We start from the raw sequence: 22,807 nt of genomic DNA, 5'->3' as shown, positions 1-22,807 counted from the left end.
TTCCATTAGAAAAAAACAGTCTTATATTCAGACCAATAGGGTAATATGTTTCAGGAGATTTGCACGGTACTTGACTACCTGTAGTGTACACACATTCAGGTGAATTGAGGCAGCTCTTAGCAATCAATTCTAGCTGTCTTGTTTGCTAAGAGCTGCCTCAATTCTGCGAAAATATCTAAATGTGCTTTCTTTCAATCCTTTCAAACGGAAGTATGTGGTGTTGACAGACAATGAAACAATTAAAGTCATCAGCATCATTGTATTGTATATGTATTGATTATTTGATTTATCTATGTGTAAAGGACCCCCTCTGACATTAGAAGCTGAATCTCAAGGGGCTATCTTCTCCATACATTGACCAAATTCTGACAGAAACTCACAATCAATCACAATTCAACAGGATGAGCTGTCAATCCTGTTTACTCTCAGTCAGTGTTACAGGAATCCTCTGTCAGTTCACATTCCAAACACACCAGAGAGTTTCCAGTATAAATATAGTAAACAAGTTGTGTCGCTACCGGGAACGTTGAGAGATGTGTTTTCTTATCACCAAATTAGTTTCTTCATTTCTTGTAAGGAACTTATTTTTTAAATCCTGTGGTGCCATCCTTGCAAAGTACTCCAGGGAAGCTACACACTACTTACTAGTCCAGGGGCCGAGCCAGAATTTGGTGCCATTTTGGTGACCATCAAAAGCAGTATTTTTGAGGGGGATACAGCTTTTGACCCCACATGTCTCAATATTTGCCATTGACAATGAAAGGAGAAATTAGGTCAAATGTCCGCCAAATATGACGTAAATTTGTGGCAACAGGCATTCTGATTGGCCAGTATGAGATGATGTATGATGATAAGAGCGCCCACACTCACTTCACACGGATGTGATTTTTGTATTCCTACATGATGATGTCTCTAGTTTATTATTTTTGTATGATACATCTTCCATTCAGTAGCTTAATGCCAGTTGTCACCAGTTACAGTATATGTGACCATATTATTTTGAGGCAACATTTTCCAAATTGCATTATGCTTTAAGTAGCATGTGACATGTCAAACTAGCTAGGGTGTGTTCATGATTCTGAATCCATTCCAAGCATTAAGCATTCGTTTTGCACGGAAAACACTCCTTGGCCTAAATTCGGCCATAGCCACCTCATCACATTTTTCGTGCAAAACTAATGCTTGGAATGGATTCATAATCATGAAAACCCCCTAGTTACTACCAGTAAGACAGCTGAGTCCCTGCAGATCATGTCTGTCTGTCTGTCTGTGTGTCTGTCCCGCTGTTACTGTATATGTGGACCTGGCCCCTTTTGTGCCCATATATGGAGCTGAGTGGACCTGGCCCCTTTTGTGCCCATATATGGAGCTGAGTGATTGCTGATGCAACACACTCCATATTTGGATAGCGGGACAGACACACACACAGACAGACATGATCTGCTAGGTCTCATAGTAAGTGCTCACTGCGTTCGCAATTATCTTACTAGTGCAATGCCTGTGAGTACTTGAAGACAGGTCTATGACATCAGTACTATGACGTCAGTCATCTCCATATTTGAGCAGTACTATGACGGATCCTGGACGGATCCAAATACGGATGTGTGTGACATCATAGCACTGATTCTAGCTGCTACTGCAAGGCACCATACAGTAGGCCTGTGTATGTCATCATGATGTCAATGTCATGATGACAAGTCAGATCTGTTTCCTGTACAATATATAAGTCTGGGACTCTGTTATACTTACACACAACTCATTACGAATATTTCAACTTATTAACTTCTAGTGGTTTAACTTGCTCACTGCTAACTCATTCGAAATGGCCGCCTCCGCACCTTCTCCCGTGTTCTTAAACATCAGGCATCAGAATACCACACTCTTCGTAGATGCCCTGGAGACCACCCCTATATATGAGGTGAAGCGCATTGTCGAGGGAATTTTGAGGAAAGCACCTGAAGAACAGCTGCTCTTCAAAGATGATGTTCCGTTACAGGACGGAAAAACTCTTAAAGACTATGGCTTCACTTCAGCGAATGCAGGACCTCATGAGCCAAGCACAGTCGCTTTGGCTTTATGCAAGGAAGATAAGACGTTTGAGACGGTGAAGATCGCCGACTACACCAGCCCAGCACAAGATGCCTGAAGCGTCAAGATTGTTCGGGGAAAAGCAACCACTGGAGAGAGGGAGGAGCATGAGCACAAGGGATGGACGGACGGGGTGTGGATCTTGTGGAATTAACAGCAATGAAGAAATAATGGGAAGGGGCCTTGCCGCCTTGCCCAGACGACCTGAGAGCTGAGACCCTTTGCTGCATATCCTTCCCCATCTCCTGCCAACTTCTGCTCTCCACTGTCGCTAACGCTTGAAAAATGCACAAAAAAAGGAAAAAAAATAACTAAATTTAAAATAAAATAAAAACAATAATAAATAAAATGAATAAATAATGAAAAAAGGTGTAAAACAAGAAGAAAACTAAACAAAACAATAGAAACTAGAAATTCACTGTGTCGAGGTGCCACCTTGCGCTTTGCACACAAGTAGGCCTACTTGTGCGTGAGTAGTACTGCTAAACTATATGTCTATTACAACTACTGTTCTAAACCCTTTAGACCCCTACCAACCTTGAAACGTACCGTAGTTACTTCACCATCAACAGCCAATAAACCACCATTCTATCAACCAAAAATACACAATCCCTGATTGGCCAAGGGGACCACCAGAAATTCACAATTCACAGTCACCGACATATGCAGCCGAAAACACAGCAAGCTGTCAACTTGTGCTCTGATTGGCCCAAGCGACACCACCAAAGATACACAATCCCTGATTGGCCAAGGGGACCACCAAAATTCACAATCCCTGATTGGCCGAGCCAGTCACTGACATACGCAGCCGAAAACATTACTTGCGCGCTCCTCGCGCAAGTAGCCCAATAATTGGCAGGAGGAATTTTCTGTTGAAGTGGGGGTTTGACCACATCACTAAGGGCAACAATTTCAAGGGGGTCACAAAGGCCATGACTTATCTACTCCGTGATAATGTAGCCACGGCCAGGAGGCGAACCCGGGACCTCGTTCAAACAGACCGCGTACGTTACCAGTCGTCTAAAGAGCCAAGGCCCTATGGGCGAGTGTGTAACATGCAGCCACCTATAGCCTACAGTCGTCGTCCCCACCTGGAAGCGTGTTCACACGCGCCAGCCAGGAGCTAGGCTCGACTGACTGGGGGGACCTCCACCCCAGGCCAGGCCAGTTCCATGTATGGAGCATGGGCATGGGCCTTTTGTGGTAAGTTCTGGACAACCGTGGGTCCGTCCAATTCGACACCGGGCACTGCACTCCCCGTGGGCGTGTCGAATTTGGGGGTGTCGGTGGAGCTTAAGGCTCATTCATAGTCTGGATTTTCGGTGGTGAGGTGACCACCGCTCTGGACTGAAAAAGTGCTTGTTACTTGCGCAAGCAGAGCGCGCAAGTAATTTCGCCCGGTCTGTGTGCACCGTGCCAGCCAACCCGCCACTTGATGCGTATGCAAATAAAACAGCAGATTTGTGCCTGGTTTGCTGGGACCAGATTACATAAATGACCATATTTCTTACGTCATCATTGAGAGCTAGTCATACATACACACCTGGTCCCAGCAAATCAGGCACAATTTGCTATTTTATTTTACTGATTATGTATATAGTATACGTATGACTAGCTCTAAATGATGACGTAAGACATACGTATACATATACTATATAGAGTATGTCGTTGTAAGTTGATTAGCGGTATACTGTGGTTACTCCGTACTTTATCATCATACTTTCATCACTCCTGGTGAAAGCCTCCCAGGAACAAAGCTAAGATGTATAAGCACAGCATCTATTCACCAACAGTGAAATGATAGATGCAGGCTTAACATTACTGTTCATTAATGAATGCAGATGGAACCATTTAGTCATTAATGGCAAGACATGTTGCAATAATTCCAGATCAAGTGTTGGTAACTGGTTGTTGATTTTACAAAATTAAAATCATTCCAATAGCTGCCCCACTTTGTGATGTCCCACATTACCTTACCTCACCTATAACTCATATGGAAAGGACGGGTGTATACTGTAAATTGTTTTAGTTCATATAGTTCAGGGTGTCATTTTTGATTCTCAAGCAATATAAAAAGTTATGCTGTTTTAGAATGACCAGACAATATATATCACTGCACGCAGCCCAACTGTTTATGCATGCCATGATATTTCACAGTCAACAAGCACTGAATGAAATGGTACCATTGCATAATCGTTAGAAAATATAACATGCTTAGTTTTGACAGTTTTCTAAAATTCTCCTTTATCAAATTGATATTTAAATGTGTTCATGATCTTGCCCCAGCTGTATTTTATCCTCGGTTAAGAGACGTGTAGGCCTAATAATAGAATCACCACAAGGGAATCAGCAGACAGCAACCACAAGGTAGCACATCAAGATAACAAGTCGCTCTAGATTAAGAGCGTCTGCTAAATGCCTAAATTGTAAATTGTATGCTATTGGTTAGCCGATTTGCTAGTCTACATACATTTTCCTTTCATTGTCAATGGCAAATGTGAGACGTGACGGGACAAAAAAACATATATGAGGGGCTAGTGCCCCTCAAAAACAAACTGATCTCAAAATATTGAATGAAAAGGTTAAATACTGGTTTAACCAGAGGTGCGAATATGTTAGGTACACTTTAAAATGTTGGCATCACTGCTTTCATGACTATATGACTGGGAATGTTAGAGCTTTTTACATTTATATTAGAGCTTCATGCATGTCCCTTTGGTAAATTGATTGTTTTTTTTAACTAGGTTGATATAGAAAGTCCTAACCAGGGAGCCTCGGCTATAAACCTCATATAAAATGAAACGGTTTCATGTTTTATAATTTGATACAGGTTTTTTGTATTGTAAAAGGTTTGACAGCTAGGTCAAATGCCTTGACAGGTAAAATAACATAAATAAATAAATATTTCTGAATATTTTATTTATATATAATTGCATCATCTCGAGAAAAATCTGCATAATATGGATTACTTGACATACAGAGCCTTATACGTATTCAGCTGGAGCTACCAGTTTAACCAGTTCATCAACAAGGAAGTCTTGCCTTGAACTGATTTTCTGTCTGAATTCAAATGACAACATAACTTTACAGGAAGGAGCGCATGATGGCAGCCAGGGTTTCGCTCTCTGAGGGGGACCTGCTGTGTCCTATATGCTGTGGGGTTTTTAGCGTCCCTGTTCAACTGAAATGTGGTCATAACTTTTGCAAAGTTTGTGTACAGAAGCTCTGGGAATGTAAAGGATGTCGAGAATGCCCTGTGTGTCGCACAATGTCCACCTCTGAGAGGCCTCCTATCAACTTGGCACTAAAGATAGCAGCAGAGAATTTTCAAGAGCAAAGGACAAGTGAGAATACAGAAGAACTCTGCATTTGGCACAACGAAAAGCTGCAGCTTTTCTGTCAGAAGGATGAAGAGACCATCTGTCTGATTTGTAAGACATCAAAGCAGCATAAAATACATGCATGTTGCCCAGTAGAAGAGGCAGCCCTGGAGAAAAAGGTACAGTAACAGGTGTATGTAAGAATCATATCATGACAGGGAAACCATACAGTATAAGAGTATTAACTGGTTACTGGTTAGTAATGTGAATCTGAATGGAAAAGAGGCATCGTTATCAGTGATAATAATAATACTAGTTTCTTGCCATCTACATTTCAGAAAGAAGTATCTGCCAAGCTGGAAACCCTGCAGAAACAGCTAAAAGTACTCAACAAGACAAAAGAGCAATGGGAGGAAACCAAAACATATTTAAAGGTACATTTCATGATACCGGTATTTATTATCCTACAATGTTTTATTTATATAACACAAACAAAAAGACTAACTGTTTGGTCTCCCTAAAATTAGTCACAAACAGATGAAAATGAGAACGCAATAAAGAACGAATTTGGGAAGTTACACCAGTTTCTTTGGGAGGAAGAGGAGGCCACATTGATTAAGCTACGACAAGAAGAAGAAAATAAACTCTGGTTGATGTTGATGAAGTTGGAGAGCATTGAAAATAAGATCAAAGACCTCTCAGAGATAATCAGTGATGTAGAGCAAGCCATCAGAACAAAGGACATTCCTTTCTTGCAGGTAGTTACTGTATGCTTCCTTGTATGACAAAAATAACTTCATTATCAGATTAGAGACTCATACCGATATGTACAATTATTTGAACTGCTTCCATTCCATTCCCCTCATTGTAGGACTACAAGAACACTAAAGAGAGGTATTTATAAGCACGGGCACTGAAAGATTACTTAAGTTGAACTGATAGACTATCAAGAGGCCATGTTTTATCATTTAAAAAAAAAAAATAGGTCTAATGTATGTCATTGGGTTCCAGATGGTTCAATTTACAACTTTAAGCATTTACCATTTACAAGCATGGTTTATATGAGATGATTGAAGAAGCTCCTTCAGTAAAACTAACTACTTACTAAAGCCAATTTCATCAGTCCAAAAAATGATTACATATATTTTCTCTTTACCTTCAAGGGCCAAATACAACTTTGTTGATCCAGAGTGTATTCGGGATATTTTAATAGATTCTGCTAAACATATGGGGACACTGAAATTCCGGACATGGAGGAAGATGTTTGAAGTTATTGAGTGTGGTGAGTAAACAAGACCATTAATTCTATCATTAAGCCTGGTCATGACGATGTCCCTCACTGAAGATTACAGCTTTTTGCAATGCAATGCATTGATAGATAAACCATGTTGCAATGCAATGCATTGATAGATAAACCATGTATCTCCATCATCATATATCTTCATCTTTTTGTTTTTCATAAATGAATGCCCTATTTTTTTTTACACTTTGTACTTGACTGCGTCACACAAAAGTACGTAGGCTAGACTCGCCGGTAGTGATGCAACGTGCTGTGCGCTTCTAGATCCGTTATTATTCGTTGCTGCCGGGAGGAAACCATAACTCTATTTGAGGATTTTCATTTTTTATAAAACAATATAAAGTCACAACACCAAGTTTGATGAGGCAGTATTACTTGTTTGTGAAGGTTTTCTTAATTTCCAGAATTAATTTTTCCTTTTCTTCCCAACAGCAGATATATTTTTTGTTTAAAGTGGTTTATTCCGTCTGTGGGATTTTATCAATGAAAAATATTAACAAGAGCTTGTGACTGGTTTATTTTCTCCATTACCTGAAAAGTTAAGTTAATACAATTAATTTAAAGCTGCTATCAAAGCAAATCTGGGCTTCCATAAGACCTCAACAGTGCCACAGGCTTATCAGTCCATTCCACACCCCATTGATAAAATAATTTGTTTAAAAGTAGCCCAGACGATGTATTTAGTGCATCCAATAACATACATTTCAGATGGTCGACATTCCTGTATTATAAATATATTTTTTTAGTGATCTCAGAGAATATTCTATTTTGAGATGAGTTTCATGGGCTGTATGCCATAATCATCAAGATTAAAACAAAAAAAGGTTTTAAATATTTCAATTCATGCGCAATTAATCTAGAATAAATGAAGGTTTTACATTTTGAATTATATTAGGGAAGAAGACTTTTCCACGATATTATTTTTTTAGATGCACCTGTATATTGACTGAAGTGTACTACTAAAATGTTATTTCCAACCCCCTGTAATGTATGCTTCTAGCTCCCATCACTCTGGACCCAAACACAGCCCAGTGCAACCTGAACTTCTCAGAGGAATTGACCAGTGTGTGGTACGGCAGTAAGCGGCTCCTCCCCGACAACCCTGAACGATGCAGCAGCCGGATCGCCGTGCTGGGAGCGACTGGCTTTGTTTCTGGCAAGCACAGCTGGACAGTGGAGGTGGGACATGGAAAGGATTGGTACATAGGCATGGCCAGAGAGTCCATCAAAAGAAAGAATACCATCTTCTTGAACCCAGCGGAGGGCTTCTGGGTCATTGGCCTGTGTAATGGGGACACGTACTGGGCTCAGACCACACCTCGCACCAAGCTAGTGGTGAAAAACAAACCCCAGAGAGTCACAGTGGAGCTGGACTTTGACAAGGGGAAGGTGGTGTTCATCAACGCTACTGATTTAACACCAATGTATACATTCAAAGATAGATTCACTGAGAGAATGTTCCCTTACTTTTCTCCCGGTATGTACGAGGATGGGAAAAGCTCCAACCCACTGAGCATTTGTCCAATGTCAGTATCTATAGATGTAGAGCAGACCAAGATAGCTAGCTGGAAGAAACAAAAGTGATAAAATGGGCGAAAAATACGATTCTAAACAATGATGACATCACAAAACATGTGATTTTGTAATTTGCTGTATATATGGAATTCAGGCAACATATTTATATATAGGTTTTAACCAACTGTAAATTTAGACTTAATTCTGAACATTCTTTCTTCACGTCATATTACATTGTACACAGTAATCATCTATTTTCTTCCTCTTTTTTTGTTGTTTTTCTCTGAGAGGCCATATCTTTCAGTTTTGAGTCCAGCTTTCTTTGCAGATAAGCCTTCTTGTTGGGGTCCATAGATTTGTCTGTCTTTCCACTACCAGCATAGAGAACACCTTCTTTGCTTATTCTCATCCGAGCATGAGTCTTGGCTTTGTCTCCACAGCCATGGACCTGAAAGTGATTCAAGTTTGATTTTATGAGCATACACGAAACCATAAAAAAATAACTATATAGTATATACTTGTTATGAAATGATTTGTAATAAATTATCTTATCAAAGACATGGCTGAAATAGTATTTGCATTATTATTTGTATTTATTACATCCAGGTAGGATCAATCAAGACCATTCATCATGTCACACAAAACTATCCTGTGTTGACTTCAAATGATTTCCTGTGATTGCCTACACTTTGGAGTATTTCCATCCCAAATTTAACTCTTTCTTCATCAAGTATGGTTCTCATATACAGTACACTCCACACACATCTTACCTCTGGTATGTGGTGACTCAGGCAATATTGTCTATTGCAAAACTTGCAAAGTTGGCCAAGTAATAGCACAGATGCTTTACATTTGGCAAAACTGCACACACTTTCGGCCTTCACCACAGCATTTATGAGCGTGTCAAAGTCGTCATCCACAGTGGCTGCAGCAGCAATATCGCAGGCACCTGCTTTGGTGCGGTTCTTTCCTGAGGAAAAAAAAAGAGATCTGCCTGTTACTACCGTCACTGCCTTTAGCGTAGACCTGTAACCAACAAAGAAAGTCAAATCCAGTTCCAGTAATACGAATGGGGTGATCACTTCCTGCCTCCTATGAATAGTTTTATTTTTGTTGAATTATTCTTAATCCTTTTTATTTAGTCACAAAATGTAATGCTTTTGCTGAAGTGACAGTCTTCCCTCACCAAATTTAACTCACAGAATTGACGTTGAGTCAACAAATCTCATCAGGTCTATACATTTTCGAAAAATAACTATATCAGGCATCATGCAAGAATACTCAACCAGCTAAACATATAATTTCATTTTATATTGACTTGTAATAAACCAAATGCTACCTTTAGCCGACTTGGTCTTCTTAGAAGATTGGGCTGTGTGAATGTTAATGTTACCCTGTTGCTTCTTTTGCTTGGCATTTTCTTCCCGTTTCTGTTGCTCCCTTCTCATTCGCTCCAAATGTAAACTTTTCAAGTCTAGTGGATCTTGAGAGGATGGCCCGTCTTGGGGCTCTGGGTCCATTTTTCCAATTTCCTGGGTGAGTCCTGTTGACTCCTCAGTGACAACATCCTCAGTTAGTTTGGACTGCAGTGGTCTAGAGACAGTGATGCATCGGGTCTTCCCCTCCCCTGTGCTTTCATGCCCGAGACCCAGCTCTTCTGAGATCTGGTGGACCAGAAGGCGATCGTGGGAGTTGAGGCATGATGGGAATTGTAGTTCAGTGCGGTTTAGGTCATTCAGAAAGGTTTCAACCTGCTCCCTGATCTCTGTGTATTTTCTCTTCGCTTGCTCATCACTGAGAGGCAGAATGGAGGACTTTGTGTGCTTATTGGAGCCAGCATTATCAAACTTACTCTTGGTACCAGTAGATATTATTGGTCTTGGCTCTACTTTGCCCGGCACATTGTGATCTTTGACCTTCTGTTTGGTAGACAAGGAGCTGTTAGCATCAGTGTTAGCCTTGGTCTCTTTGTGGTTCCGGGTATAATTTTGTGGTACGATGTCATGGAGGTACTCAAAGGCGGTTCGGACCTCTCCGCAGTCAGTCATGTGGCTGATCAGAGACTTCAGAAAGGCATGGCTTTGAACGGTCTGTGAGTCACACACCACAGCAATATGACGTCTGGCACGGGTAACGGCCACGTTTATCCTTCTGTCTTCAGCAAGAAATCCAACTTCACCTAAATAAAACGTAACAATGTACATTAAGGAGGATGTCACATTTGTTAATATAGTCTGTGATACATACACAGGTTAGGCTTTGTGTCGAGAGGTTACCTTTTCGGTTAGAGCGAACTAATGACAGTACCACAGCCTCTTTCTCTCTGCCCTGAAAGCCATCAACAGACTTGATCTCCAGCTCTGGGTGTCTCGCAGAAAGCCTCTGACGCAGAAGATGAACCTTTACAGAGATCACAACTCATAAGTCTGGGAGTCTAGGAAATATTCTTCTATCAATCTCATAATCTCTCAAGCGCCCACCGGGGTTTAGCTTGGCAGGTCAGTACTTTCACAATTTACAGAACAACTGTTTTTGTGTAGGTGTCTTTTTTTTTCTTCTCTTTTTTAAACATAGTTTTGCAGCTTAAAAAAAGAATGAAAAAAAAGGAATATTTTGTATGTCATAGTAATGACTAAAATCAATGCCTTACCTGTAAATTGTAGGGTGCAATAACAGCTATGTCTTTAGCTTTTAATCCAGCTTCTATCAAGGCCTTTATGTGAAGCTCAACAATGTCTACTTCACCTGGGGGGGGAGACAACAAAACAAAACTGTTTGCATTTGACATCCAACCACTAAATAATGTTAAAATGCAAACAGACAGGGACTAACCTTGATTGCCTTTAGATTGCTCATCGTCATTCTCCATCTCACTCAGCCCACAGCCAGCTGTATCGATGAGGAGAAGAGGGGTACTAGTCTCCTCCACACAGGTTATTCCTGGAAGATCTCTATTTGGGGAAAACACCACTATAAGTATGTGTTCTTGGTAAACCTAAATTAATTCTTGAATTTAAATATTTTAATTGTATAATAACTCGTTCTAACTTTAGCAAGTGACTCGCCACAGAGCTGTGGGCAGTCAGTCTTCCCTGGTACATCTCTTTGGAGGCCCACTCCATAATGGCACTGTTCATGCGATACTGTACTGTTAGCATGCGGACCACCGTATCCCCATATTTCTGAATGAGCCTCTCCATCAGGCTGACAGATAAGCCTTTTGATGCAGCCCTACAGGACACACGAGAGCAAATAAACGCAACGATGAATGTACAAAAAAGGCAAGTATGAATGTACAAAAAAGGCAAGTAAGTTCTAAATGTTTCAATGCATATGCAGAAAAATAGGAGATTAAAAACTGTTTAAAGTAATCAGCATTGTTCATTTGAGAGTAAAATTATTTACGTTTGTGATTTGATTGTTGGTGGTAGTTGCTTGTAGTCTCCTGCCAAGATGCACTTGCGTGCTTTAAGCAGGGCAATCCAGCAGCTGCTCTCCAGGGCCTGGGCACACTCATCTATCACCACCCAATCAAAATGGTCAGCTGGCAGGAACTTCAGAGGACCATCACCAGAAGCACCTGGGAAGACACAAGAGACAAGTGGCTGCTGATTCAATTGCCTTTCATCCTGCCTGTTGTGTTTGAGTGGCATGATCCAGACTGGAGGCCAATTCTGACCTGTGTTGGTGGATAACACGACATCAGCACTTTTCAGGATCTGGCCGATGGCCGTTGCCTCCCTGGTTCTCAGCTCTTTTCGCAGCTCACCTAGCTCCCGTTTGAAGCTGGACCGCTCACCTTTGTCACGCATCTTCTTCATTCCCGTCTTTAGAAACGAATAAGAGGTATGCTTTACGAACATGTTCAAAACATTGCACCTGCAAGTGGTGACAGATGCATTCACATACTTACAAGAGCTTTATCAATGTCTTTGCGGATGTCAGCGATGATATTTGTGTTGTCACTGTGGGCGAGGACAGCATCTAGGGAGTGTTTCTGTATAGACTCCAGTAGTCTGGCGGGATGACCGAGTCTCAGGACCTTGGCTTTGCAACGTGCTAACCTCTCAACCAGATTATCCACAGCCACATTGGATGAGGCACAGCACAAAACCTACACAAACAGAGTGAGGGAGGGGGTCAAATGGATTTCGCCCTTACTGGGAGGGAGTTCTTTTCAAAACTATTACAACCGGACTGAGAATGTTCCATTGACAAAAACAACAGGATAAACATGGGCTCGCAGTAGCTCAGTGTGTAACAATTGTGACAAATTCTTCAGGGTATCTGCACTTCTACGAGGGCTCTATGACAACACATGCACCCATTGCTTTAAACTACAATATACCTTTTGTCCTTGCTTGATTGCTTGGAGGATAATCTCAACTACTGTGGTAGTCTTCCCAGTGCCTGGCGGGCCATGAATCACAGCCACTTCCCTCTGAGACAGAGCAAAGGACACAGCTTCTCTCTGGGACTCATCCAGCTCCAAGTTAAAAAAAGATACATCATCTGAAAAGCCACAATAAATACATAAAATACTGCTTACTTAAAATTGAGAGTGATCTGTCATCTTAATACATCTAAAATTAGATTTTGAACCTGTGTATACACTGTAAATTCACATTTTCTATACATTTGGATTGGGATGCTAACCGATTCCTCTGGGGACTATGGCTATATCTTGTGCCACCCCTTACCCCTTATCCCTAAAAGTATTTGCCATTTTTTACTATTGTGTTTGTTTATTGTTTTTTAATATAGTAATAAATGACAATTAAGTTTAGGGATAAATAAGGTAAGGGAAACAAGGTCTTTCTTCAGTTCTGTCCTTTTGGACCAAATGTGCTTTACTGTACCATGTACTGTTTGCATTTTATTGTCTAATAAAATGATCAATCCATCATCATGTCACCGTAACAACACAATTTCCCCTCTGAGTTAGATAAACCTTCAGCACATAATATCCAATACTCTGAGTAAGAAGATGGACTAGCATGAATTGATAGGTATCTTTATATGGTTTCCAATAAAAAGATATATACTGTATATGGGGCGGCCATAGCTGAATGGTTAGTGAGCCGAATACTGGACAACTCACCCAGGGCTTGCCCGTTTTTCCTCCCGGAATTTTCACCAGTGAGGGGGATAACTTTGTAATATGCTATTGGCTGTTTGTATTATTTTTGGAAATATATAAAAAGATACTCCTGTGGAAAGGCTATATTATTTTACTTATATTGACCCTATAAACAATTTAGTATTATTTTGTATATGTAAGGTTTTGCACACTCAAATGGTACCTCGTTAGATAATCCCCACATATCCTACAACTTCTGTGAACAGACTTCACTGTAGTAGCTTTTCATAAATTATATTTGTACTTGAGCTGTCTGCTGTCATGAACGTTTATAGTTAGAGAAATTAAAAGTCCAGCCGTCTGCTGACCAGCCTCTCCCACCCCTCACTGGGGAAAATTCTGGGAGGAAAACAGAAACGGGGTGAGTTGTCTTGTTACCAGTGAGCCTGCCTAGGACTCCAGAGGTCCCAGATACGAATCCAGCTCTAATGTGACAAAGTGTTCCCGAGCAAGACACTTAACCCCTAACTGCCCCTCCCCTCTTATGTGGGCAGCACTCAGCTGGGTGAAGCATAAAACTGAAGTTCACCAGTGGGTATGATAGGTATTGTTTGTGAAAAGCTTACTTGACTGTGTGAGAGCTAGGTGCCGAGTACCCGAACAGAACCCCAATAAGACCGGAGGAAAAGCTTACTTGACTGTGAGTGAGAGCTAGGTGCCGAGTACCCAAACAGAACCCCAATAAGATTGGAGGCTGGCCCATTGCTGTATCCATTCAAAGTATTCAAGGCTCTGCAAAAAGACATCATGGTGAAAACACACTGCTTGCTTCATGTGTGAATTTGTCTAAAATACATCCACAAAAAGGCATGTTCCATAACAAATAACACTCACCGTTTCATTCGTTTGTAGGTGACATCGTTTGCCAACTTCAAGAGGTTGTAGAGGGAGTCTGAGTCAACACTGAATCCATCCTGAGAGTCTTCAAATGCCACTGTTATAGATGCTTGGCTGACCCTGGTCACTATCCCTGTCCCAAGCTGTGAGGCAGCACTGCATCCACTTGTGTCATATAAGCCAACAATGTCCCCTGTAAGAAAGGCCGGAATATTTATATTACTAAGCTTAATGTGAGCATCTAATAATCTATGACTGAAAACAGATCATACATTTTTCTCAACCGTTCTCACCGGGTCCAAAACTGTTACTAGGAAGAAGTGACGGGCTGACATGTTTCCTTGGTTCTAGAATGACGAGTGTCCGACCATACAGGCCTGTAGACTGACTTCCTAGCTGTAGTTTCAGAAGACATACTCCTTTGCTCTGAAGATCCTTAAGAGAGATGTTCTCCTGCCATAACCTGTGGAAAGACACACCCAGAAAACACTTTTCACTGATGTTTATCAATGCCCACACTCCCTTAATTGGGGAACAAAACTGTGGTCAGGGGTTAGAGGAAGTATACACCTTCATCGTAAAGCATGTATCTTTCATTATAAAGGGGGAAATATCAATAGAAAAACATTCATTTACCTGGTCTCCTCTATTTCAGCCTCTCTCTCCTCCTGTAGAAGCTCAAGTGTCGTGGACACAAACTGTTCAATTTCCATTACTCACTAAAAAGGAGCAATCAACATCAGAGATATGACAGACAGTCAGTTAATAAAACTTATAGCACGTAAAACAAGCAATAACAAGCATAGCAGATAATGGCAACTAATATACAACATATCTCGTATTTTTGTCCTAGCTTCTTTACTTGACCTTGTTGCACTCGGGGTATTTTGATGCCCCGAATGTATAAACTGTTACACTCTTAACCATGTTAAAAACTTGCTAGCACTTACATTACGTTAGCCCTGAAACATGACTGCCATGATGATTATCATGACACGAGAGTCATGTTTCAGGGCTAACATTACGTTAGAGTAAAATACTTAGAAAACTGTCATGTCGAAGTCAATGACACTCACGTATTTCCTGAGATGAGATCAAAACATCGGGGTATAATAACAATAATGTTGATATCAGTTTTAAACGCGGTGATTCATTTGTGATGCAAGCAAATAGCAAAATGACATTTACCCCGGTAGCTAAAAATGTCTTCTTCGACTACTACCCTGCAACTAGACTGGATTTGATGTGTAAAAAAAAAAAGCAACACTGCCACCTACTTCCTATGTCGTGAACTGAAGGCTGATTTGGATGGTTGGAACGTTTATTTTGAAAAACCATAGAGTTATATACCGGTATACTCTATGTGAAAAACAGACAGACCTCACTTCCCCATTAGGTGGAACCCCATCCCATAGCCCAGGGAGAGAGCCGGGTGATCTCTCTGTCATTGGCTAAATCGTTGCTAGGCCGACCGCGGCGCTGGCTTTGTAATGTTTCCAAAACTACACAACAGGATCATTACCATACTATTGCTTGTTATATTACGAATTTGTAGTTGTAAACAAAAACAAACTGTAGTATTGTACGTAATCGTATTCACATTATATTCAAAAGCCTGGTGACGCAAGCCGGTTATTATATTCATGATACCGCTAGCCATTGCCAATCACAACGCACTCGTCCCCTCGGACTATGGGCTCTTAATTGTAGACTCCACCATGCTCAAACGAAACCGTAGCTGTCCTGGCTGTCACCCACAAAAGCACCACCAGACTGGAGGGGTGTACTGTACAAGCCCCAAATGGTTTAAATGGATGACATAGTGCAATGCATCGTTCGGTGGTCAGCTGGCTGCAAAGCGAGGTTTTGTATATTGTATAATTATTCCTATTGGTGCAGTGAGTTGTTCTAGACATGTGCTGTATAAGTTATCATACATCTGCACCATCTCATCTCATTCAGGAAGGAAGTACCTGTCCTGCACTGAACACAGAAGCACCACCCGACCTGAATGCACACGTCGGCTTACCAATTTATCACTTCACTACTCCTGCTCACTTGAATGGAAATGAGAATAACGTTGATCCTGCTGTACACCATCTCGTCGTGCTGGGTGGTTGGTGGCACGCTTTCAAAGACAGACTCGAAGAAGTCACACAAAACTGTAGAGGCTGAGGTGAGTGAACTTGTGGCCCCTATGTGTGTGGCTGTGAGCAGTATTTGTATTGTTGTTTGTTGGCAGGGCAGGCAAGTCCTTGCAGTCTCTGCAGAAAGTGACTTCCTCTTACTTATACCACGCAGCTATTCTAAATGCCATGGATGTCTGTCACTACTAGGCTATTAAATGTATTTTATTCTACCAAATGTAATAGGCATCACCTGCAGCGTTACCAGTGTTGGAAAGAGGCCTTGTTGTGTCAGACCCACAATGGAAGGACATTGTGAAAGAGGAAAAGAGATCTTGTTCTCATATTAAACGGACATTCCAGGGACCAGTGCTCGGATATATCACACCAGTAAGTATGAAACCAAGTCAAAGGATACACAGCATTGTCACTATTATGTTTATGTACCTGGTGTGTCATAATTGTGTCATAACTAGTGCTGAGCAATATATCCAGTTTTCCAGTTAAATGATAGATGTGTTATTATTATCCCTAATAAAAAATACTCTTATTTGTGATGCCTATAACAATGTAAGGCAAGGGAACATAAGTCAAAATCATCTCTATGCTTTCACCTTTAACCTTCATTAATCAGAAGTCTCTATTTTCTTTAAATCAGACATTTGTCGGTGAGCTACAAAGTAAAATTTCGGACCGTGTTGAGTTAAATACACTACAGTGATAAATACAATATAACAATATTGTATTTGTGTCTCTGTTGTATCCTGCCATCCCTGACCCCACAGTGGAATTCCCATGGCTATGATGTAGCCAAGGTATTTGGTTCCAAGCTGACTTCAGTCTCTCCAGTGTGGCTTCAGCTCCGTCGAAGGGGACCCGAAAGTTTTGATGTCACCGGCCTCCATGACCATGACCCAGGTAAAATTATCACTTCACCTTGAATCGCGGTCTCTTATACCCAAGAGTCAGGTGAGAGATCTTGGTGTTGTGACTGTTGTCCTAGACTCAGATTTAAATTTTAACAGTCATATCAAAACTGTAATTTTATCGGCCTATTATCACCTTAAAATATTGCAAGAGTTAGAGGAATGATGTCCAAGCAAGACCTAGAAAGTAGAAACACTACATGCTTTTGTTTCCAGTAGACTGGATTACTGTAATTGTCTGCTCACAGGACTTACAAACAAAGCTCTTCGTCAACTCCAACTGATTCAGAATGCTGCTGCTAGAGTCCTGACAAAAACTAGGAAATATGACCATATTACACCAGTCCTAAAAACCTTACATTGGCTACCAGTGTCCCAGAGAATAGATTTTAAAATGTTGTTACTTGTTTATAAATCTGTTTGTGGCTTTGGGCCCAGCTATATCTCAGACATGCTGAAGCCTTATGAGCCCTCCATAACCCTTAGGTCATCTGAGGCTGGCCTACTGATAGTTCACCCAATAGTGGGAACAAAACATGGTGAAGCAGCATTTCACCATTATGCACCACAAACCTGGAATAACATTCCAGGTCACATTAGGAAATCCCCAACCATAGCCATTTTTAATTCCAATTTAAAAACCTATTTATTTAACATTGCCTATCCCAGTGATGTCTAATAACAGCTAGGTCTTGCCTGGACTTTAAATTAGCTGTGTTTTCTGTTTCTATTAAAGGTGGTATTTGTTGTAATTTATATGCTCCTATATCTTATTTTAATTGTATCTATTATAATCTGTATTCATTTTAAAGTGCACTGACTGTTGCACTCTGTATTTGTATTTGTTTTTATTCTGTAAAGCACTTTGAATTGCCTTGTGTATGAAAGGTGCTATATAAATAAAATTGCCTTGCCTTGCCTTCACTCATTCAGACAGCAGATATTAATTCTGTTCATAAATACTTTTCCTTAAGCCAGATTTATACATCGTCCTATGATGAAAGTTAGATTGGGCATTGTCCTCCTCATAGTAAAGTGTTAAGGATTGTTTTGTCTACTTTTCAGGCTGGGTCAAATCTGTCCGGAAGTCGAATAGAAAAATCAAGATAGGTGAGTAGGTCATCTTTGTCCTCTACACTACTAGCTTGCTCAGCTCTGCTTGTTTGGAACAGAGCTAACATTTTATGTTCACTCCGATTCTTATCATGTAGTGTGGTAAGTCATCTTCAATCAAGTGCTCTGTGTGTCTTGCTTTCAGTGCCTCGACTGTTGTTTGATGGCTGGTCTTACCAAGATTACATGAGTGTACTGGATAGTGAGGATGAAATTGAAGAGCTGGGGAGTGAGCTAGTGGATGTCGCAAAGGTAATTACAAATACAGACATTTTTTGTTTATTGATGTTGAATTGAACGCTGAATTGAGTATGTGAGGATAGGGCCCAGCAAAATATCCCAAAAGGGGGGTAAACATTTGTCGCTTCCAGCCCGCATCCTTGTTGTGGGGCAAGTAGAACCCTAGTCTGGACTTTCAAACAATGAAGTTTCAAGCAAATGTGCACTGACGGCGCACAGAACCATGGATGCATAACAGCCAAGCACTGGTCATTTAATTAAGCCACTTAGCCACATCCACATTAATATAATAAATTAGGTTTCTATTTTAATTGAGTGTCTAGCTGGTCATGTCATGATTTTATTTGAGTATAATTGTAATCCATCTACAACCTAGTAGTGAGCTTGTAGATCAGCTATTTTCAATGAACAGATTTAACTTTAAAAACCACCCGATCAACATTGTATTGTATCTTGTTAGTGTTCTTGATGAATGTATTTATTAGTTTAAATGAAAACCCAGCAAATAGCCAAAACTTCACTGCTCTGCAGATCAGCTATTTGCAATGAACAGAGTTAACGTGGAGATTAATAGCCTATGTGTAATAAGTGTTCTTGAATCATAGCCTACCATGTGTTATCATAGGCAAATGGGAAATCAATTACATTACTGTAGCCTACATTGTCAACATTTGAGCACTCACCAGCAGATGTAAAATAAACATGGGGCATGAAAGATTTCTGCAGATGTTTCGCTAAGCAATTACATGTATAATAGTTTCTTCAATAAGGTATCAGTTGTTGTAGCCTTATGGGGCTGTAGCTGTCAAAATCATCTTTCCATTCTGTGTGAGTGTGTTCATACTTCATAATATCCCCGATTTTGCGGAGATAAAGCTCTCTTCCTAATAGCTGTACGTATGTTGAGCGTAAGCCTCGTCTTTCCATTAGTTTTCCGTTCAATCTTTAGTCAGCAAATTAGTAATTTTACAAACGCAAAGCGTGTGAATTGTCATTCACACAGTTCAGCTCTGGTTCAGTTTGCCTTACGACACAGCGAGGGGGCTGAGATCAGAGATCTATGACGAGTCGTTGCTGAAAACTATACCAATGGAGAATGGAAACTAGCTGGCTTTTCTGGTTTCATCCTTTTAGCAGACCTTGTATTGTACTGTACTTTCCTGTGCCTGTCCTTACAAACTGTTAAGTATTCAATCAATCAATCAAAAACAGATAGTGATTATTACTATACCTTGCAGGCTGGGTAATGAATTGGAGTGGCAACATGAGATGCCAGATAAAGCTACTGTGTATATTATAGCCATAGCAATATTCCCTAAATACAATACTTTCATGCTGTTGTATGACCTTGCAGACAGAAGGCTTTGATGGTTTTACTTTGGAGCTGTGGAGCCAGCTGGGAGGAAACAAAAGAAAGTGAGTTAGTTTATTGCTTTTTCACCCTGATTGGATAACACTTCACTACACTACATTTCCATGTATTCCAGGGTTAGTTGCAAATGAGTGCTGTTTATCTTTTTTCATGCAGGGAGCTCGTCCACTTGGTGAAACACATTTGTGAGGCTCTGAAAGCAAAGAGATTTGACTGTGTGCTTGTCATTCCACCTGCTGTGACAAGGTGATGAATATAATGGGGTTTATATTTACAGTATTCTGTTCAAATGCCTCAAAATGAATGACTGATGTGCTGATTTGGAAGCATTTCTGATCCGAATATCTCTCCAACCAGCTCAGGGCAACCGGGCATGTTTGGCAGGGAAGAGTTTGAACAGTTGGCTCCAGTAGTGGATGGATTCAGTCTTATGACCTATGACTACTCCAACGCTGGAAGGTGAGGCTCTTACAGACAAACAGTTCATTCAACCTTTCAAAGTTCCAACTGGATACAATGGTATTTATTTTAGGTACAGAGATGTAAAAGAAAATGACTATTTCAACGGGATTCTACTACGTTTTCATACTTAAGGTGGCCTTACACTAGCAGATTTCTTTTCAATCTGAAATCTGTTAGCACTACACACTACAGGATAATCAGAGCGGGGCAGAGCAAATATCAAACATTCTTGCGCTTTGAGAGGACCCCGAGCAGATAGATTGAGTCGGGCACTCCCGAGCGTAAAAAATGCCCGATTTGGGCCGATTATCGGCTAGTGTAAGGCCGTCTTTACAGTACAAAGTGGTAGAAGGCTAGAAGCTGCTCACTCTCAATGAAAACAGTCTATCTTTGTTCCCAGTAGACCAGGCCCAAGCTCACCTCTGCCTTGGGTAAGAGACTGTGTGCTCCAGTTGTCACCCAATATTCAATGGAGACAAAAGATCCTGATTGGACTTAACTTGTATGGTTTGGACTTCTCCAACCAAGCTGCTGAACCAATCCTGGGGACTAGGTAAGGATTGTGTCATTTATTACTTGGAAAATGGAAGATAAACTCCAGTGTCTCTTCAGCCATGAATTCTACCAAACCATCTGCCACAACTGTTTGATGGCAGAGTTTCCTCCATATATGACACATTTCCTCTATTTGACACATTAATTTGTTACCTTTTAAAGTACCATTTCACCACTTTTCAACCTGCCTTCATATAATTGGTCCTCACTAATGTTCATGATAAAATACCACAATTATTTTCTACTCAGTCTGTGTAGAAGGAGGGCTGTGGGCAGTTCAGAAACCTGTCCACCAGTGACATCATCAATGGGGAATTGAAGCTAATAGAAACTGCAGGCTTTCTATTCCTGAAAATACGATAATGGAAGCCATCGTTCTCATGATAATCTCTGGTTTCATCCTTTTAGCAGACCTTGTATTGTACTGTACTTTCCTGTGCCTGTCGTTGCAAACTGAAGTAATCAATCAATCAAAAACAGATAGTGATTACTATACCCTGCAGGCTGGGAAATTAATTGGAAGTGGCAACATGAGATGCCAGATAAAGCTACTGTGTATAATATTATAGCCATAATTTGACAAAATGTTTACCCTTATGACAACTGTGTTTTGAAAAGTCTATAAATAACACAAAATAAGTAAATGGTAGAGCAGTTTTAACAATTGGGCTAACATATCTTTCTTTTTATTACTCTCCTGTCTTATTTCCTGCAGGTACATTGAAATTTTACGAGAGCTGAGGCCAAAACTTCTCTGGGATGAATACAGTGGAGAGCACTATTTCTCTTACAAGAGGTGGAGATTACATAATGTTTTTTTGGAAGAACAAATGATGTGTGACACAAACTTTTGGCATAGCTTAACCAGATTTGTTGCTTTACTTTATTTCTAGGAATAATGGAGTCAAGCATGTAGTGTACTACCCAACTCTTAAGGTAAAGCTCTTATATTTCATTTTAGCTTTGCACCTGAACACATTTACTCAATAAATAGTAGTAATAACACTAAACCCCCATGTGATTACTAGTTGCCAGTTACATTATGCACTAAGATTTTCCTATTTCTTTCCAGTCTCTCTACCTACGGATGTCATTAGCCACAGAACTGGGCACAGGAATATCCATGTGGGAACTAGGACAAGGGCTGGACTATTTCTACGATCTTCTATGAAAAGGCCAAATTACTAGTTGACTACCAAGGACCTTCAGAACACCAGCATGTGGGTTTCCAAATGTTGGCTCCACCCCCAAATCATGGTGTACCAAAAATGTCAGTGCTGTGTGCAGTGATTCTTTTCCCTCTTGAGTTACTCAGCTGAACTCTGGAACAACCATTGACTGAGTTTAGTTACTTAATACTCAATATGCACTGCTGCCGCCCAGAGGATGTCAAAGCAGCGGTTTGAGGAATCATGTTGTTGATGTAAACCAGGGACATGTTGCTTTGAAAGATATTGTTTTATTCCCTTTTCATGGACACGAGTCAACTAAAAAAAACAACACAGAGATGGCAGTAGCAGATTCCCCTTTTACAAAGTGTGTGCATGATCATGATTATTAAAAACCGCAGAGACAAATCAATGTTTTGTTATCAGTCGTTTACTCTCACTGGTTCCAATGATTGAACATCATGTGGAAAGCTTCTGCCAGTCGGCTCAACTGAAGACTTATCTTATCTGCTTTGGTGTTTGAATGAGTATGCCTTGCCCTCGCTTCCATTTACTAACATTTTACCACAATAATCAAACTCAACCTTATTTCCTTGCCTGATAGCTGTGCTGTAGACATATTTTTTCAATGTGTTCTGTTGCCA

At 40.6% G+C, this 22,807-nt stretch overlaps 3 protein-coding genes across 4 annotated transcripts; 2 read left to right on the top strand and 1 right to left on the bottom strand.

The window, feature by feature from the left end:
* Positions 1-4,375: 4,375 nt before the first annotated feature.
* LOC308314156 (zinc-binding protein A33-like) lies at positions 4,376-8,292 on the top strand (the record flags this gene model as incomplete). The annotated part of the gene is made up of 6 exons (XM_080761606.1): positions 4,376-5,587; positions 5,747-5,842; positions 5,936-6,166; positions 6,280-6,302; positions 6,572-6,690; positions 7,709-8,292. The coding sequence occupies exons 1-6, from the start codon at positions 5,189-5,191 to the stop codon at positions 8,290-8,292; spliced, it is 1,452 nt and encodes a 483-aa protein (XP_080617732.1). The 5' UTR covers positions 4,376-5,188.
* A 5-nt stretch (positions 8,293-8,297) lies between these two features.
* ighmbp2 (immunoglobulin mu DNA binding protein 2) lies at positions 8,298-15,386 on the bottom strand. The gene is made up of 16 exons (XM_080761605.1): positions 15,277-15,386; positions 14,837-14,919; positions 14,494-14,663; positions 14,198-14,393; positions 13,998-14,095; positions 12,572-12,735; positions 12,137-12,337; positions 11,903-12,050; positions 11,629-11,803; positions 11,272-11,454; positions 11,056-11,174; positions 10,874-10,968; positions 10,500-10,623; positions 9,563-10,402; positions 8,994-9,193; positions 8,298-8,671 (listed from the first exon to the last, which is right to left on the bottom strand). The coding sequence occupies exons 2-16, from the start codon at positions 14,911-14,913 to the stop codon at positions 8,471-8,473; spliced, it is 2,991 nt and encodes a 996-aa protein (XP_080617731.1). The 5' UTR covers positions 14,914-14,919; positions 15,277-15,386; the 3' UTR covers positions 8,298-8,470.
* A 540-nt stretch (positions 15,387-15,926) lies between these two features.
* Positions 15,927-22,575, top strand: chid1 (chitinase domain containing 1). Of its 2 annotated transcripts, none has more exons than XM_080761463.1 (13): positions 15,927-16,063; positions 16,163-16,376; positions 16,573-16,716; positions 17,112-17,244; positions 18,318-18,362; positions 18,511-18,617; positions 19,960-20,021; positions 20,134-20,223; positions 20,335-20,436; positions 20,843-20,992; positions 21,710-21,790; positions 21,888-21,930; positions 22,067-22,575. In XM_080761463.1, the coding sequence occupies exons 2-13, from the start codon at positions 16,263-16,265 to the stop codon at positions 22,163-22,165; spliced, it is 1,170 nt and encodes a 389-aa protein (XP_080617589.1). In that variant the 5' UTR covers positions 15,927-16,063; positions 16,163-16,262; the 3' UTR covers positions 22,166-22,575. The 2 variants fall into 2 exon arrangements, with proteins under 2 accessions (XP_080617589.1, XP_080617588.1); XM_080761462.1 differs by having other exon boundaries at positions 20,840-20,992.
* Positions 22,576-22,807: the final 232 nt, after the last annotated feature.

Source organism: Protomyctophum bolini (genome assembly GCF_963924005.1).
Source record: "Protomyctophum bolini genome assembly, chromosome: 4".
Lineage (NCBI taxonomy): Eukaryota > Metazoa > Chordata > Actinopteri > Myctophiformes > Myctophidae > Protomyctophum > Protomyctophum bolini.
This window is presented reverse-complemented; position numbering and strand designations above follow the sequence as displayed.

Excerpts from the sequence above, each read along its gene's own strand:
- chid1 (XM_080761462.1), top strand. The coding sequence starts at position 16,263 with ATGGAAATGAGAATAACGTTGATCCTGCTGTACACCATCTCGTCGTGC. Across the intron at positions 17,245-18,317 it reads CCTCCATGACCATGACCCAG|GCTGGGTCAAATCTGTCCGG; the intron begins GTAAAATTATCA and ends TCTACTTTTCAG. Across the intron at positions 21,931-22,066 it reads TGTACTACCCAACTCTTAAG|TCTCTCTACCTACGGATGTC; the intron begins GTAAAGCTCTTA and ends ATTTCTTTCCAG.
- ighmbp2 (XM_080761605.1), bottom strand. The coding sequence starts at position 14,913 with ATGGAAATTGAACAGTTTGTGTCCACGACACTTGAGCTTCTACAGGAG. Across the intron at positions 12,338-12,571 it reads CAATCAAGCAAGGACAAAAG|GTTTTGTGCTGTGCCTCATC; the intron begins GTATATTGTAGT and ends CTGTTTGTGTAG. Across the intron at positions 12,051-12,136 it reads AAGACATTGATAAAGCTCTT|ACGGGAATGAAGAAGATGCG; the intron begins GTAAGTATGTGA and ends TCGTTTCTAAAG.